Source organism: Coenobita brevimanus, chromosome 84, assembly GCF_032717465.1.
Source record: "Coenobita brevimanus isolate Jiangsu-jjx chromosome 84, ASM3271746v2, whole genome shotgun sequence".
Classification (NCBI taxonomy): Eukaryota; Metazoa; Arthropoda; class Malacostraca; order Decapoda; family Coenobitidae; genus Coenobita; species Coenobita brevimanus.
Window position 1 is genome coordinate 48,352,499 of NC_137037.1, and position 19,473 is coordinate 48,371,971.

A 19,473-nucleotide genomic window follows, 5' to 3' on the forward strand; every position below is an offset into this window, starting at 1 on the left:
GAATACAAGTATACTAATTCATTCCCTCCCCGGAGATGACGAGCTTTAACGTAAGCGGATTCACCTGTGCAAGAGGAAAAACAAATTTAATGCGAGTAATGCACGCATCTGCAGCTTTCACTTCGACCCCAATGCGTATGAGAGGAATCTAAAATACGAACGTGTTCCATGCTCTCAACTACGCTTCAAAGAAGGTACCTTACCAACGGGGACTGTCTCATGAGCTCGGATGGCTAATGTGGAATAATTTAACATATCATCCTTATAATTTCCGCACTGAGACTGAAACAAACAAAACAATCGCTTGGCTAAAACCAAAGTACAAGTCGAACATTTCAGCCGGCAAGAATTAACTCAGCTATAATCAGCTTAATTAAAAACGACGAAAAGAAATATATAATTGCAGGTTTGAAAATTCGGGCTTCGTTTTTGGGGAAATAAAACAACGAGAGCAATGTATTCTGTTTTATATTTTTGTTACGAAGCTTTTCAATACGTCAGTAGTGTATGATGGCATTTTGTCACACAGGTTCTCACATCAACAAAGAAAAATCACGGTAATTGAACACGTGGTCGGGACAGAGCTGATGTTAACATTGAGAGATATCTGGTGGCAGGGGATTTCTAGAGGTCCCCCATTGGCCGAGACAGTGATATCAAGCTGCACTCTTTAAGTTGCAGTCTTTAGGTGCATTTTAAAAACAAGGCTGCATTCTCAGCCTTAACAAAGAAGTAATAGCATAACTGCACACAAACAAAAGGTCCAAACTGTAAGCAGGGCCTGCATTAACAAGTGCGGGGACTCATTTGAACTAATTTGGTGGGACCTGGACTTAACCAGGAAAATTTGGTATTCTGTTTCATCGTTTGGTCCACGTTCTACCTTCTTTGTGAAAGAAAGTACTCATTACCCAATTAAGGTTGCTCCTCTCAGCAAATCCCACGAGTATTTTCTTCTGTTGCCCATTCCAAAGGCTTCCGCGAGTCTCACCAACCTTGTTCGTGACTGTTTTTGCATTGAAATCTCCGGTCACAAAATATGTTAGGTTTTGTGCTTTTTCATAGTTTGCCCCAAAAGTCTTAAGAAAAAATACCCGTTTCCTTGTCCTGATTATCTTTGTGTTTTAGTTTTTACCCAGCTTTATAATTGGCCAGCTACTGACTGAATGCTGAAGAAGGTCTGTGTCCAGACCAACCGCCTCCTTTTGTTGTATATATAATCTGTATTCTTTTACAATAATAAGTGTAACTTACAGTATTCATTATTAATTCAGCATCCATTAATAATTATCACTGCCTTGGTGTACTATAGCTCATCTTGAATTATTCAGTTTGCATTACATAAATTTCCTGTGCTATCACTTGTCTTATTTTACTTACCTTAGTATTTATGTACACAAAGATATGATTTAGTTTCGACATTTGTTTGTTATCCAAGAAATCTTTGATCTACAGTGAACCATACGATTGTTAAGATGGTCTGCGGCTAAACAAACAAGGACGCTGGGACGCGGTGATTCTAAGGCCATTGAAATTCATAAAATATGAGTGGTGGGGTATACGGTGGAGGTGAGTAAGGTTCTTTTCAGCAGTTTGAAGTTGCCTTTGGTAGAAGCAAACACGCTGACCTTTTAAAAGTTAATAACAGACTAGACATAGCCATTTAGCCAGGCCATCACCGCCTTGGGCTTCGAAATTCATTTTTCAGGCTTGATGACCAGTGTTATTTTCCGTTACCTATGTATTTTTCTTCACACACTTAATTTGCTCTGATGGTCAATATATATTTTGCGAGCTCCTCTTTTCGGCGGTTTTCACCCTTGTCAACGTTTCATCATGTGTCGGATGATTTCATGATACAGGTTATTGAAAATGCATTTTTAGATGTTAAACTAACCTTATATGTTTCTGCATAAGATATATTTAAATATATAATGAAGGGGACGAGGTGTTTTTTAGGGAAAGATGGGCACCATTTGTTGCATTTGGCAAAGTAATTTGGCTGAGTATTCTGTTATCCTTTTCGTTTGGTTTTATAAGGTTGGTGTAATATATAGAAACACAGGTCTGGCAACCTTCAACATTCAGATCAACCCACACAGGACAAAAATAAGTTTATGTAAAAGATAAAACAATAATCCTTTAGGAGACAGGATACACCCTCATCATAAAGTATCGGCCCCTTTGGGTACGATGGTCGTGAAACTGAGCAACTTCCACAAACATGAGTCTATAAATGTGGTGCTTCAAAACATATACCTTGAATCTTTTTGCAGTTTTGACCCCTTACGGGATTATGGCGTCTGGCAATAGATAGATAGATAGATAGAGTTTTAATTACCAAAGATATTATTTTCACTTATAATTACAGGATGCCCCATATATCAGAATGCTTCATCCATGTTTCAGTATAGTACATGCTGTAAGGGTGCTGATACTTTTTTGAAAGGGTGTACCTCTTAAAAATAAGTCATTTACCTTCCTTTGAACTGATTCAGTGATGTTGTTAAGATGTACAGAAGTGAATTTTCAAGTATGAAGAGGATCCATCAAGAAACAAGGAAAACGAGTATATAAGGGATAGAGGTTAAATGTGAAGACAAGTGACGCATGGAATCAAGCTGTTTTCTTAAAACTAACGTTCTTAACCAAGTAATCTTAGTACAAGATACTCATTGTGGGTAATTAGGACTGAATTTCTGACAAAAGAAATAAAGAGAACAATCAAAATATACCTACTCTGATATTAAATAATGCTGCCTGAACAACACCCACGACCGTGTGTTTAATGCCGATCCCGCTGACTGAACATGCCGGTGCACCAAACATACCGGTACTCAAATATACACAATTTAATTACCATTTTGGTGGATACCAGTACCTGTCTAGAAAAGCTTCACCTAACTGGGGCAGTCTCATCCCCCCAGACACCCCTAATTAGCAGTGGATGCATAACTAGCCCCTGACCCCCCAGTGATTATAACCTACCTAACAGCGTGCAAACTAAAGTGTGCATTGCATAAAACTTGCGCCAAAACAGCATTGTGCATTAAGAATGTTCATTAATCATGGCACAATCATCACATGACCAAGCGATGACAATTGTAGGTGTGATTGTAAAGCAAATCTTTATATATATCACACAGAAAACATCCATTAAAATATGATACATGTTAGTCAAACAGCGCTCGGTGATTAAATTAAATCACTTCATATTCTGTAAAATATGTGTGCAGTATTATGTATAGAAATGGAACCCCCTATTTATGAACATTTTTGTAAACCAACATTAAAAAAAAGCCAAGTGTATATGCTAATCTATAAAAAATAACAAAAGATCCTGTCAGCACTTCAATAGGAAATTTGGAAATACACTCAAACCTTGATTTAAGGGACTAAATGGGGAATCAACTTGTCCCTTACTTGAAAATGTCGATTGTTTTACCACATCTAAAGACAATCTTATCATAAAATACAATAATTGGTTCACTTATATTCATTCATTCATTCATTGCCAGACACCATGTATCCCAGACGGGGTGGCCAATGGCTTAGAGTTAATTGTTTTACAGGGAGGGGCACTAATCCTCCACCAACCCCACTTAACACGTAGGGATGCCAACAGCATCTGGTGTTCCCCGGCGGTCACCCATCCAAGTACTAACCAGACCCAACGTTGCTTAACTTCGCTGATCGGACGGGAAGCGGTGTACTCAACGTGGTATGGTTATATGATTATGAATATTATTTTACGGGTACTGTATAAAGAAACATATTAATATGTATAACCCAGACATTACTTAATTTTGAATAGTCTTGTCCGTTTGTCAGAATATGGAGTCCCTTAAATCCGAAATTCCTTAAATGGGGGTCCCTTAAATTGAGGTTTGAGTGTACCGCATCACTGACTCACATATTTAATGGATAGGGAAGGTTAGGTTAGGATAAGTTTGGTTAGGTTAGCATAACATTGGTTAGGTTAGCATAAAATAGATCAAGTTAGGTAAGAATAAATATGACTGGGTTATGAAAATTCAGGTTAGGTTTGGATAAATACGCACTGATGAGGGTAATTTTGTTCTAAAATGGCATTCTGCGATGGAGTCTGTCTTCGTGCACCATAGGATTGTGTTAGTTTGTACACAGACGTTGCTTTTTTAAACACTATTCACCACTTAAATAAAAATACAAATTTGAAAATGCAACCAGAAAATACCTGATGAATCCCATGAAGAGCTAAGGCAAGGAAAATTAGAAGAAAACTGCAAAATAACATGGTTCTGTGTCACCTTAAAGATTACTGAGAAAATTATTGAAAGGGGAGCCCTTAAAGTAGCTACAGTAAATACTGACCTGTGATTAGCGTACCTTAGTTGTTGTAGGACAGCATCCACAGTGACTGAAAAGGTTTTGAGAAATTGTTTCATTGTACAATTCTTGGCACCGGTAAATACCAATACTCACTGTTGGTGGCCATTTTACAGAATTATTAGATTATGGATCCATTATTTTATAATTATTTGCATGAACTTAATTTAAAAGCTCATTGTGGTGGTGTGAGGGTTCAGGTAAAACTGTAACTAAAAGGGTTGTCACACTAGCCCCTGGAATCAAGTTTACCTTGTTAAAAGAGCAATTTTGCCTAGGATCACATCTCAGGCATATGTTTCACTGAGGTAAAGCTTGGCAGACTCGAGCCAGGACTGTTGGGATTCCTTCCTGAAAAACCAGGAACACACTGTTGTTTAACATTGGAAAATGATACACTTTTTCTCTCTTGTGTCTGAAGGGAGAAGAATAAGCATTTGGTTTATACCATTTTTAGGTATTTCAAAACTTGATACAGTAGTCCCATCCTGGAGTAGTTTCCTCAGCTATTTACATGGTGCCATCTAAACTGTTGAGTGCTCCACTGAGTAAAAGAAATTATACAGTTACCTTTTTTTTTTTCTTCCGCTGATCACCCGTTGGATGTCTTTAGTGGGGAAATAAGTGCTTCATATAGGTACCTGTAACAAGTTTAGAGGAGAATAATAGGATATAGGAAAAAAGAAGCATTGATGTAGGCCAGTTTGTTCATGCTAGGCAACTTCTTCAGACAGGGATGGTAAAGAAAGCTGCTCACATGCACGACTCTGAGTGTCATAAATGATCACATGCCCAGGAAACTGGGTTGATCACAACAAAGAAAGGGAAATTTCATCTCTGTCAAGCATTCGAGGCACAAGGCATGTAATAGTGTGATAAGGTGTCCCTGGTTTCAGTTAACCTGCACCTGGAATGAATCCTGCTGGAGAAATGAGGGACTAGTGTGATACCGCTTTAACCATTGTTTTCTGCAATTGTGGTTATCCTAATTATGGTACCATATTTTGTTCCATATATTCAGACTCATAGATATTAACAAGAATAAGTTACTTAAGGTATTGACAGTGAAACAGTTTTACTCAAACCTGCATGGGAGCCTATTATGCAGTCACTGATAAGTGTATGTCAGGTGTTACATGGAATCCAGATGATATTTTTAGTTTATTCTTGCTAGTGCCAGATGTTTCCTCTCATCTTAGGATAGACTTCTTGAATTGGAGAGGTTTTATATCAGTTTAATATACCCCATTGTTGTGACAGGTGTTTCATAAACTGAATAAAGTTATTTCGCAGCAGCAAGGATAAATTAAAATATACCTGGTATATAATTAACCTAAATTCTATATATTAATTAATTGCAGTGATCATTAGGTTAAAAGCTGTAAATTTTTACATTCTTGCATTGAGTTCCAGCCGTATGTTGGGATAGACAAGAAAATTAACATCATAGGTAGCAGTGGAACTTTAGTATGCAATTTTTAAAATTTTTGTTAACTGAAGACCTTAGAGTTAAAAATGATGTAAAATTTTTAAAAAGGCTTTATACTGTACAATACCTTTATAATGAGGACATAAGCACTGTTTATGCTCTTGTTGTTGACAGATGAGGTAGGTGCACTGGTGTTCGACCCAGGACACTCATCACTGCGAGTGGGTTACGCCGGGGAGGACTCGCCCAAGTTTGATATTCCCTCGTGGGTGGGAGTGACAGAGGACTCGGAGACCAGCGAGAAGAAGTACTTCGTTGACACAGTTGCCCTCCATGTCCCAAGGAAAGGTCAGTTCTTGGATTCTTAACATATTTACAATAGATTCCCTGTCATAACTTAGACGTGATTTTCCAGGATGAATGGAAGACATGGGAAGATTCTGTCATCTTTTTTCCTCGTCTTTCCATTATATACGGATACAGTAACCTCTGTGATAACTAAGATTTGTTTGTTGTATCGGGAACAGATGTGGGAAGACTCTGCACTGTCATCCTTTTGTCCTTCCTGCAAAAACAAATCATGTTTAGGACAGGGAATTGATCATATGTGTGGTTGTAAATATAGTTGCTGATATTCATTTACCGGGTTGTTGACTTGGTAGTGCACAGTCAGGTCTGGAGAGGGATGGCTTCATGCAGTGCCATTGATTTACCCAGACAGCTTTTCCCAGCTTTACATACAGTACATCCCTAGGCTCCCAGTCTCTCAAAAGAAGGATGGTAGACTGCTGGAGAAGGACAGTTTCACTTGCAGTCAATCGGATTCACATCCAGTCAGGTCACATATTACTCAAAATATTGGTAAAAGCAAGTTATCAGTGTTAAGAAGTCTGCATTACAGTGTTAACTTTGTCACAGACTCATATCAGAAATCCTCATTTTACCCGCCACAGTATTCTACTTTAACTTCACCTCCCTTTTTCCCCCATTATTTGCAGACATGAAATATAATATGGTAATTTCCATACTGGTACAATACTGTTCTTATCACTTGTAATCATTGCTTAGCTGCTATGCCTAGTTGCTTTATTTTGAACTCCTTGATTTGACCCAACCATGTACATATTAAGCAACCAAGGCATCATAACACATCATTCTCACACTTACATAGAATTTGAATGCTTTCCTAAATTTGCTTACTCACCATCACTAAATAGAGAATACTGTAGCCTGGTTTTATTAGTAGAGGTCAGTATCACTGTAGGTCTTTATGTAAAAAAGCTGTTACACAGACCTTGATTTAGTGTTTCTGTTGTATACAGGATGTGAGGTGGTGAACTACATGAAGGAGGGTATGATAGAGGATTGGGACACCTTTGAGAAAGTATTGGACTACTCCTACGAGAAATGTATTAAGAGCGAGTCCCAGTACCACCCCATCTTGTTCTCGGAGGCAACTGTAAGTACTGCCCAATAGGGCATGTTGATAAATTTGCACTTAAAATTTTTAGTACACCAGTATGTAGATAGTTAACAATGTATATTATAATCATAAGCTGCAGACCTTTATCAGTAAGATCAGTTTCATTCAAAAAAGAATTTTCAGACATGTAAAGTTCTGTTTCATTTAATAATTCTGATTGTTCCTCAGGATCAGCAGTGCTAACTCACCAGTGCCACCTTCCATACTGCCAGTCCATATTTATCAGTCACTTCAGATTCTCAACATTGCATTTCCATTGGTCCATCTATCATCCAGTCCTTTATTGCCCCCTCAAATGCAAAGGGCCCAGGGACAAGGGCACTTAGCCTAGACTTTTCAGGGAAGAATGGACAGTTGCCTGCCCCTGAGTGCTGTTTATTAAACAGTAAAGCTCCTTTCACACAAGCAGTTTCTGTTGCGGCGGTTTTACCCGCTTGCTTGGATGTGCGATTTTTGTCAGCCCTTCACACGGGCAGTTTGAGCCGCTGCATGTCAGTCTGCTAGTCTCTTCATGATGGAGGATGTGAGGAAGAGAGTTGTGTGTGTTTATTTAATGAACAGCGTCATGAAAAATAAGAAATTGGAAATTCTGGATCCATCCTCAGAACAGTTGTCGACTCCTGTAGGGTGCATTTTACAGTCTGTAGGAAGACCTGAAAGCTGATGATGCCATGACACAGTTCTGCAATTTAGTCATCGATGTTCATAAAACGTAAAGCTGCTGGGTTATACAGGTAGGCTTCCTGTTTTATGAAGGCAGTTTGGGTGGGGCCTCCTAAGACCTCGCGCCACTAGCTCAGTTGCCACATCACTGCTGCCACACACGTGTAATTACTCCTGCTCACCTCTCTCTTATTCCTATTTTAAGTTAGTAACTAGTTATAAATAAATTTTAAATACTCTTCATAAATGTAATTAAAAAGAAAAGCTATAGTATAGTATAAATCTCATGACACTTGTCAGCGTTGCTTTCGCGACGTTGTAAAGTGCAGTGACACGAGAGGTGTGTGGGTCATACTCGGTCAGTCTCCTGCCATGGAAGCTTGTCCATCAAAAGTCAAAATAAAGAAAATAAAATTAGAAGCAGTTAATACAAATATTAATATTAATATGAGAGAGGGAGAGAGAGGAGTACATGTGTGGCGGTGATGTGGCAACAGACCTAGCAATGTGAGGTCTTAGGAGGCCCCACCCAAACTGCCTTCATAAAATAGAAAGCCTATAGTAAGTCTGTAATTACAGTATACTGTATACACTAGGACATTTTCAATATGAAGTTGTGAAAAAAAAATGCATACAACTATATTTGTGCAATTATAGTGCGGTGCCAGCTATTGATATTACAGGGTACAGTAGTTGGTTGGGTGTTGTTTGTCCCAGAGCTAAAACCTAACTGCCGCCGTGGGCAAAACCAATCATGTGAATGGACCCATAGCAGTGCGTGGGATCCAAGCCCGCCTGGCTATTTTATTGCTGTGGCAGTTATTTCTCCGCTTCTGCCTCACGTGAACAGTCCCATTGAACTCGGTGTACTGTATTTCGAAACCGCGCGGCAGAAACTGCCCATGTGAAAGCAGCCTAAATCTGAACCATCCTTTGGATGTAAGCTCTTTAAGGACCGTATTGGGTTAGAGTGCCTTAACCCACTAGACCAGTAGACATCCATTACAACATTGCTTCTGTCGCAACATGTCAGTTTTAGTTCTCTCACCAGTACTACCGGCATGTCGCAACCCACAGTCGCTGTACGTGTCTTGACTTACCACATTTCCATTTCACAGATATTGATTGTAGTATGTGATAGCCACTTTACAGCAACACTGCTAAAATCTGACATCCCTCCACTCTGAACGCTGAACTGTAACGAGATAAAAACTCTGTAGTATGGTGCCAGGAACCAAGTGCTGTGGAAAGGATGTAAAGCTTTAATTTCTCTTACTGTAGTGTAGAGTTACACAAAATAAGTTGCAAAACAAGGAAAATTTATGCCAAATTAAGGTTAATGAACAAAAGTTTCAAAGCCTAATTTAGTAATTGCTCAAGAAACCTGTATTTCATCAGTACTGTAATATTTTAAAAGTAAGCCTCTAGGAATTGTGTCACAAGGAATTGTCACCATTCTGTTATTGTGTTGCATCTGGCAGGGAAGTATTCAAGAGAGCAAAGTCAGAGATAATTTAAGTTTCACAAAATAATGTGTTCAACAGCCCCATTTTCCTGGAATTGTATGAGACATATTAGAATTTGCTAACTCAGATGCCCTGCTTTGCCAGATTTTAATCATTGTGATATATATATTTTTTTAATCGGAAATAAGGATATAACTACATTCTAAAACTGCCATTGGCTAGCTTATGAAAATAATATTCTTAATATGTTTATAAACCAAAATGACCACAGCCAAAGCTTCAAGCTGCGATGCTGAGAATGCATGTACTGTATATACTTTTTTTTTTTTTTTTTTTTTTTTTTTTTTTTTGTGTGTGAATAATACAGACATACTTATGAAGCTAATGAAGTGTGGTTCAAGGCAGTAAAGTTACATTGAAAATACAGGTATACCTCAATATCCGATACCCCTGGATGCGATACCCCAGCTTAACAGTGAGGGTAGAAATACCACCATACCCCTCCTAACGATGGCCAAATCCCAGTTTAATGGTAGGTTTTGATTTTTTTACCGATTTTGATATTTTAGACAAATTGTGTGATTTATAAACTGTTTTTAGACCTAGATTAATGTATTTTAGCCCTAGGTGGGATGAACATTGTCATTTTAGGGTACAGTTTACTAAGCTTGATTTTTTCCAGACTTATATTTGATGATTTTCAGTGTATTTGTTGGTTTTAGTAAGTTATTTACAGGTGTGAGGCTTAGGTTAGCTTCTTTTACAGCTGTTAGGCCATTTAGATTGGCTTTAAACTTGTTTTTTGGGCTCATTTGGGTGGGTTTTGGACTTGTTGGGGGGAAACCCAAGGCTGAAAAACGCATCCTGTTACTTTACATGTTAACACTACCTCGATATACAATACCCCATCTAACGATGGGTTTTTACCTAACCAATTACAGTGTTAAACTGGGGTATACCTGTATCCAGTGAGAAATAAGCAGCAGGCAACCAGATGTAGGAATGAAAAAACATGTGCCACATGCAAAGGGTGATAATAGGATAATTATCTTAGTTATGTCTGTTAAAAAATATAAATATCATAAGTACTGTTTAGTTTACTCCTCCAGGTTTTTAATTAATAAGTCAGCTGTGGTGTTGTTGATCAACCCCAGTCTTAGCAAACCCATCAACTGCAGGCAAGGACCTCCCACCCTAGGATTGTCCTGTGCATTGAACTGACATTCCTTTGCAAGTGATAGCACCTCGCCACAGTATGTAGGTTTGGTTCCTGGATGAATGCCACATTTGCGCCTCTTGATCCATTTACAGAGACACCATAGTAGGCTCTGCTTCACCTTGCAAGTTGGTTATATGGTTTCCAACCAGTGTTGTAAATGGTTTCCTAGGTTATAGAAAATCATTAGGCTTGTCAGTAAGTGTAGACACCTGAAGTGGAAAGAACAGCAGTAAAAAGTAAAGGGAGAAGTAGGAAGAGAGGAGGGCAGACAGACAGAATCAGAATGAGTAAGCTGGAAGCAGGCAGCACTACGTGAAGTGAATGGTTGATGATTGCCACTATCTACTGCTAGTCAGCTATGTTAGTAATATTAAAAATTTTATGTTGCAGTGGAATGCTCGAGGCAAACGGGAAAGACTGTGTGAGCTGGTGTTTGAGAAATACCAGGTTAGTACATTGACTGCTTCAGTCCATGAGATCCTTTCTAAACTTAAGGGCCACATACACATTCAGGCTGACTTATACATGCTGCCTGAATGTAGCCTGTACAGACAGCCTCATTGACAGAGGAGAGCTTTGACCTCAACAACCCACACATGCTCAGCTGTGCATGACCAGACCAGCTTGTGCAGGCAACTGGACAGGCCAGTCTGAGTGTGCATGGGGCCCTTTAATATGATAAGCCCACCTGTAGCCAGAGCATAGTAATGTATAGTGTCATCACAGTGAAAAGAATAACCTCATCCAATCCAAAAGGCCAAGATGATGATGATGATGATGATGGAAAGGCAAAGGGAGGTTGTTTAAATCCCTTTAGGCTGGGGGGTTCTTACTTTGATAAATTTTTCAGAAAGTGTTCAAAATGAGAGAAATGTAATTATAAAGAAATGATTGAGGTGTGAAAGTGTACTGTAAGATGCATGCAGTATTAAAGATAAGAAAAAATCTCAAAAACTGAGAGTACGGTATATACTAAATTTAGAAAAATCTCAGAAACTGTATTAAGAAAAATGTCAAAAACAGCTTTCAGTTATTTTAATTTTGATCCAGTCTTCTTTTAGCTGTCATTATATACATTAATGCTTTTATAATGATAGAGAAACTGTAATATGATTGCTTTACTGTAAACCCTCTAGTATCATACATAAAGTAATTTGCTGTACGCAAAACATTAGTAATGGCCATGGATTAGTTACTGTACTATGTTGTTTAAGCTTTAAATCCAGTAGGCTCAGCGATAACAGATTAAATGTTAAAAGCAGGAAAAGTGTTATGAAAAACTGCAGTATGGAAGATACAGTCAATGGAAAATGGACTTGGGTCAACACCCTCCTTGTCTCCCATAATGACCCCCAAGCCTACACAAACCACTTCAAACTGGCCTTAATGTGGAGGCGGACCACACAGTTAACCAGACTGCACTGTCATCCAGATCCCATCATTACCCATACCACATCATTACCCATACCACATCATAACCAAGATCCCACCACTACCCAGACCATCACTCCACATTAGTGAGGCTCTGGACAGTCATGTGGCCCCTGCTGTGGGATGTGTATCCATTTGGTGGCTTGAAATGTAATATCTGGGCTTGTTTTGGCCCACATCCTGCATTGCAATGGATCAGTAGCATACTGTGTTAAAGGCAATCCATATTATGGGAGAGCACATTATAGGTGAGCCTATCTATCTGTCTGTCTATTGCCAGACGCCTTAATCCCATACGGGGTGGCTACAAACATATCGCCTCCATGTCACCCTGTTCCCTGCCATTTCACTGCCCTGCTCCCAGTTCACACCCCCCTCTCTCATATACCTTTCCACTCCATCCCTCCCTCTCATCCTTGACCTCCGCCCCTCCACCTCACTCACATACACTCTTCTCATCAGTCTCTCACTATCCATCATCTCCACATGGCCAAACCACCTCACTGTGTTTCTCCTAATGCTGAGCCTACTGTACAATATTATCATGACTAACAGCTGAAACAGGATGCAGAAAAAGTTGTCAGTTCTGATATGATTTTGATGAGTATAAAATAACAGGATGCAGAAAAAGTTGTCAGTTCTGATATGATTTTGATGAGTATAAAATAAAGTTAATGTACCTGCAGGTTCCAGCATTCTTTCTGGTGAAGTCTGCAGTGCTGGCAGCTTTTGCTAATGGTCGATCCACTGGTCTGGTGTTGGACTCTGGTGCCACTCACACCTCAGCCATTCCAGTCCATGATGGTTATGTTCTCCAGCATGCCATCGTCAAGAGCCCCCTTGGTGGGGACTTCTTACTTAACCAGGTCATGCATTTTTTACTATCATTTGATCCTTTTTATATCAGTATAAATGTACATAAGGATTTCATAGATTATCACTGGCCAGCTGTTTTATATGTAGCTATATATTGTCTTACAGTGTGCATATACAATAAGTTTTTAAAAACATTGTAGTTATTGCCATCAGTTTTTATCATAACTATGTATCATTTTAATTTGCACTTGGAATTATTATTTAAAAAAAAAAAAAAAGTTTATCACCTTAGGGAACTTCGCCTGTATTTGTGACATGATATTCTCTACAGGCCAACAATTTTCTAAAGGAGTCTGGTGTGGATGTGGTACCATCCTACCTGATAGCAGATAAGCAGTTGGTGAAGGAGGGGGATCGGCCGAAGTGGACACGTGCCAGCAACATTCCTGAAGTGACACCATCCTGGCACAACTACATGCGGCGCGAGGTGGTCAGGGACTTCCAGCAGACCATGTTGCACTGTTCAGAAGCACCCTATGATGAAGAGACGATCATGAGCATACCCACTGAGCCTTATGAATTTCCTAATGGATATAACAATGTGAGTTCATCTTTCTTTTGTAGAACCATATTCTGGCTGACATAGAAGGCTTTGTACCACTAGCTCTTTTTACCAGCCATGATAGCAAAGTTGGTATATGTTTTCAAATTGTCTGTCTATCCTGTCTGTCTGTGTTTCTACTAGCACAGTCGTGCCATATTACACTTATGCCTTATGATTTCCCTAAAGCCCAACATTAGATCCATGCCATATTACCTTTACTTTCTACTGGTTGTACAGATGGTGTGCATCAAGTGTTAAAGAATAGAGAGGGATAGAAGCAACAGTATAATGGATATCACAATCAGTACACTAAACTCCCTTTATCTTTGATCAGTTTACCTGTCAGTGACTTCAGTATTAAATGATTTTTTTCTGGGCATACTGCTTCGTATTTTCTTCCCACAGTGTACTTTCATTACTTCAGTTGCTCCTCTTCCTTGAAGTGATCTCTACTCTTGCATTTCGTTTTACATGTAGATACAAGACCTTTTAGATAGCAAAATTATCATTATCCTGAAACACCTCACTTGCTGTCTGTACTATGCTGCTCATCCTATCTTCCTCCCTCTCTCTGTCCTAAGAATTATGAATGATGATGAATATACTGTACTTAAATGTTTTTTTCCTTTGCAGGAATATGGCTTAGAACGTTATCGGATCACCGAGAGCTTGTTTGACCCAAGCTACATCAAAGGTGTGGGTTCAACCATGCTGGGGATGTCACATGTGGTGTCCACAAGCATTGGGCTGTGTGACATTGACCTGCGACCCAGCCTGTACTCTGGTGTCATTGTGACTGGTGGCAACTCCCTGCTAAATGGCTTTGTGGATCGTCTTAACCGTGACCTTGCAGGCCGCACCCCACCCAATATGCGCTTCAAGCTTATTTCGGCCACAGGAACCACTGAACGTAGGTTTGGGGCATGGATTGGGGGTTCCATTTTGGCATCTCTTGGTTCGTTTCAACAGATGTGGATTAGCAAGCAAGAATATGAGGAGTCTGGCAAAACACAGGTGGACCGTAAATGTCCATGAGTACGTATCTTCGCTTCTATTAACTATGACATGTTCTGCCCACCTCAGAAAATGGTCAGATACTGTTTTCATTGACATTTGTATGCAGTAGTCTGGAAACATTGCCTATGATGGGGGTATTGATATAACTGATAAAACCTTTTCATTTGCATGATGTTCAGTAACATTCTGGGAAAGTTAAGCTTGTAAAGCTATGTAGCAGTCAGCTTAACTTTCCACCTGTTTTTCAGACACACAGCTGTTACTGTGTAATTATTGGAGGGCACTATACATAATATTTGTGTCAACAGTTTGTATTGATATTTAGCTGACTTATGGTAGTCACCTGCAGCTTGAGATGTAAAGGGAAGGATGTACTAAATATGTAATATTGGAGAGGATTTGAATAATTATGGGGAGCACATAGTACATTTTTAATAATGGGTCAAAAAAAGTTGGCTATGGCATTCTTATAAGTCATACTTAATAGGGTTTGTCGCTGGGTGAAGAAAATGCTGCTGTAGCATTGTCTTATAAATCAAACCTGATAAGGTTTGTGTAGTAATCTTTTGACCAACTTGGACAGTGATTTTTTATACTGCTAATTTATTCCATCTGTAGATATTCAGACAGAATGTCAACCTTTCATTACATACATGTCCATGCAAACTGCATGATGAAAGCTGTCATTTTTTTGGGATGTGCTTAGTGATAAGCAGTTCCAAAGATTAGTAATAATTGACTGTCGTCCATGAATCTGCCTGGTCATAAGGCTGACTACAGTTTTTACTAGTTCACAGCTTTTTGTGATACAGTTTTTGAAATACATTAAGGGACAAATAAAGGGGGCAATTCCTCATAAAGCAGAGTATATGATACAGGTATGATTAAGAATTATTAGCTCTTATGGGTAAATATATGTGAGTGTGTATGTTCAGTTGTATCTTTTTTATATACAGTATTAAACATGCAAATGCATACCTAATTGCAATCTTAATATGCACAGTTGATTCCCTGTATGAACATACGCTGGTACCGTTAGGGGCTTTTCTGCTTGATACAGTTGTGTCAACAGATTTGAGTTGTGCAAGATTTGGCACTGATGATGATTCTTCTTACCCTGAAATTAATAAATGGATATGAAATGTCCTATGCTTGATGGTACAGGTAGTTGCCATGCTGTACAATACTTCCTAGTTTTCTGCCTAAACAACCAATGCATATATTAAACATATATGCATCAGACATGAATGAAACTCTAATAACTGTAAACAGCAAACATTGTTAATACAGGATCAAGTCCCATTACCAGTCCTGTCTGTTGTTTAAACTCTACTGATATGATGCCAGTGAATTGCTCCCTCTGACATTAGGTGCTTACTGCAGCCTAGGATCAAAAGGAAAGTATGAAGGATTATGGTAATTATTATTCCTTGGTAATGTTCATACTTTACATGCTTCATCATTTACCTATGGTTTTATAGAATGATAGATGTAGTATGAGCAAGTGTCAGGTTAAACACAGACCTAAGGCTACTTCATGAGTGAGTGAAATATGAAAGCCAAGGTGAAATACCATGAACATTTTGCCATGTTATAACTGTGGCCTGTGCGAATTTGCTCGCCAAATTCCTCGTGGGAGGTAGCACTACCACCTACCACAACACTTTGTCAGTAAAAGATCTGCTCAGCATTACCTTACAGGAACGCTTCATATTGGCCCACCATTTGTTGCACAAGCAGGTCCCATGACCATTGTGTCATTTTTGCGCAAGCAATATTTTACAATTACAATTCTGTAAATGGAACTAACTGGACCAAATTGGATCTGAATTGCCCCATATTCACATGAAATAGTGACCAAACCAATATAGATGTGATAGACATGACTAGACTTGAATGATGCCCAGTGGATGTACTGTATAGGTCTGAATGAATTAAACTAGTCCTAAACCAATATGAGCTGAATATATTGCAACATACCTGAATGATCATTAAGTGGCCTGAATAGACCAAATTGATCCTGATTGACTTTGAAGACAAATAAACAAAATCTGATTAGACAATCAATTAAATGGCTGATATGAACTAAAATAATTGATATAACCATATCTAAAGTGGCCTGAAATGATTTCCTTATATTTAGTTTATGCAAGAAAATCACAGATCCTTTAGACTGTTGCTCATCCATTGGTTATGCCTGTTGATGGTTTGTTAGCTGATGGTTATGTCGGCATGATGCATGTAAGCAATCAGTAAACACAGTAGTAGTTATCCACCTAACAGTGCATTTACCATAACCTGACAAAGACCTCTGACCTCATTCAGCTCAGTTGGTGGGCAGGTGTTGTCATATTGGAGGTTTGATTTGACTAGTATCCAAGAAGCCTCAATCCTACCTCAACTAATGGTTATTGAATTTTATTCTTCTGTGACAGTGATCAAGTTGTAAGAGTGACCCAGTACCCTTAGATGAAAACAAAGCAACTTTACCAGGATGAAGGTCAGAGCAGGATGAAACCACCTTTACTCATATCCCTCAACAATCTGCTCAGATACTGCTGATTGGTCTAAGTATTTATAGGTAGATGTCTTTGGCACCTCATTTTTAATGTGACAGCATCCGGATTGACTCCATTGGATATGTTTATATGAAGCTACAGAACGTGGTGAATGTTTTTGGCATATCAGATTAAAGCCAGGATTCAGGGGACTTGAATGATGGGTGAATGGAAGCATGGCCCATTGGAGTAGGCAAATTTGGGCTGACATTGCTACTCCTCACCCTACCCTAGGGTGGGAAAGGAGGTCCGGAGGATGATGATGATGATATGTCTTTAACCTGGAGGGGTGGCCAAAACAAATGCCACCTTATCATCCTGTCTTCAGCCATCAGGCTACCCTCTCTCCTACTCTCATTTATATACCTATCCAATGCATTCCTCCACCTCGTCCTCAGTCTCCTCCTCTGCCTTGCTCTCATACAGTACATACATACTGCTAATATGGCTGCATTCACCCCAACCTCTTAATTAGCTGATCATTATAGATAAATGACCACATGTTGCCTCATATCAGATGTTTCAGTCTGTTCTGTTCATCTACATCATACCCATTGTATACTGTATTTGGATTATGATAATTCTTGCATATTTATACGGTAAACATCCTGTCTTCTCCCGTTCATTTCCATCACACTATACTGTAGTCATGTCAAAATGTTCACCTCACAGTATCCTTTAGAGCTTCCTTTCCAAGACTTTCAATTTAAGGCCATTATTTAGCCAGATGCCTTAATCCTGGGAGGAGGCGGAGGGGGCATGAACAATTCACCTCCTTGTTGTCCTTTCCTCTGTCATAAAGTTGCCGTCCCCTCTCCACACCATCCCATCACCTCATCTTTGGTCTCCTCTCCCTCTCCTCTTCCACCTCATTCACCCTACTCTCCTAGTCAGCCTCATTTTCCATTCTTTCTTGGGCTGTCATTTTGGGGTACTTCTAACACTCCAGCACATTCACATAAACCCCACTTCTCTCCTGAACTTTATTTGTCTGTCTCACTCCACACAACTGCACAAACCACTCTCAGGTAACTCATTTAAGTGTAAAATCCTCACTGATCTTTTTTCATCATATGGGTTCAGTTCCATTTGCTGATTATGTGACCCATTCTAAACCAGTGGCATAGCTATGGGGGAGCTCCATTCAGGCCCTTGGTTCCCCCGGTTGAAATTTTGAATTATTTTATGTATGCACACTGCAGCTATGGGCTCTAGGCTTGGCTTACCTTAACCCCCCCCCTCCCCTATTCCCGCCCCCAATTGAAATTTTGGATTATTTGGCGTGTGCACACCAATGACATAGCATTTTAATGATCTCTTAAGGCATGTAGTATTGTGTGGTTCATGATGTTTGGTACAGAGCTTTTGCTTGTGGCACTTTACGCGCTGCTAGTTCTGCCGTTACCATATGCCATGCAGCCGGCAACATTAACTGCAGTTCGTGCTTTGCAATATGAGACAGTTTTGTCGAAACAGACGCCTTCTTCTATTAGCTGGCATTGTCGCCGGTAAAATGCGTGTAAAATTTGCGTAAATGTTTCATATTACGAAGCTTAACGAACCAGATCACTGCTTACCTCCGGCTGTCAGAGTCCCTGGCAGGCAAACAGGTGTTAGGGTTTTAACACCCTTCCTCATCACCTCGGTTCGCAAAAATATATATATATATATATATATATATATATATATATATATATATATATATATATATATATATATACTGTATAGTGAAGCTGAACAGATTTTTGTTTTGCATTCCCATTATGATAGTTGAACACTGCACTGAATCAGCGTTAACCCATACAGTACCGTTGTCTTTACGGATTATTATGAACAAGGAGAGCGGTGGATTAATAAAAATAGATATCTAAAATGTCCTCACATCGTGAATCAACTCTCCCTTCGACTGTGCTTTTTCCTTTCTTATTCCTGTGGTAGGTCTCCATATTATAATTGCAAATCATACTAGATAGATAGATAAATAGATAGATAGAGAGACAGATAGAAGCAGGAAGTCAAATGATGAGGTGTTGTGTCTGCGAGAATCGAGCAGTGCTAAGCATGCTTACACACTCTTAACACTGAGGAAAGCTGACGACAGCGGCCAGTAAGGAGATGATGCAGTTAGCTGTCAGCAGTCCTCTCGTGAACAAAGATCTAGTCCACCCCTGCTATACCAGAATTTAGGAAAGAGAGCTCAGACGGAGATTAGCCACCGAACAGGCTAGACAGAAGGAGACAAGCGACCCTAGAGAGAGGTCGAGACGGAGATTAGCCTTAGAACAGAGAGAGATAGCGAGACAGGGAGGTAGCTACCCAGGACTTATACTATTATACCTGTTTAATATTTCCAAGACAAATAAAAATAGTCCCATACTATTCTTTACCTCTCCCGTCACTACATGACATCTGGTGGGGA

General features: G+C 39.3%; 1 protein-coding gene and 1 non-coding gene across 2 annotated transcripts; one reads left to right on the forward strand and one right to left on the reverse strand.

The window, feature by feature from the left end:
• Positions 1-1,491: 1,491 nt before the first annotated feature.
• On the forward strand, positions 1,492-15,464 carry Bap55 (Brahma associated protein 55kD). Its single transcript, XM_080280416.1, has 7 exons — positions 1,492-1,569; positions 5,972-6,145; positions 7,120-7,256; positions 11,019-11,075; positions 12,746-12,925; positions 13,207-13,476; positions 14,113-15,464. The coding sequence occupies exons 1-7, from the start codon at positions 1,545-1,547 to the stop codon at positions 14,512-14,514; spliced, it is 1,245 nt and encodes a 414-aa protein (XP_080136542.1). The 5' UTR covers positions 1,492-1,544; the 3' UTR covers positions 14,515-15,464.
• On the reverse strand, positions 3,617-3,735 carry LOC145410298 (5S ribosomal RNA). Its single transcript, XR_013899261.1, has one exon. It is a non-coding gene; the product is annotated as a 5S ribosomal RNA (ribosomal RNA).
• Positions 15,465-19,473: the final 4,009 nt, after the last annotated feature.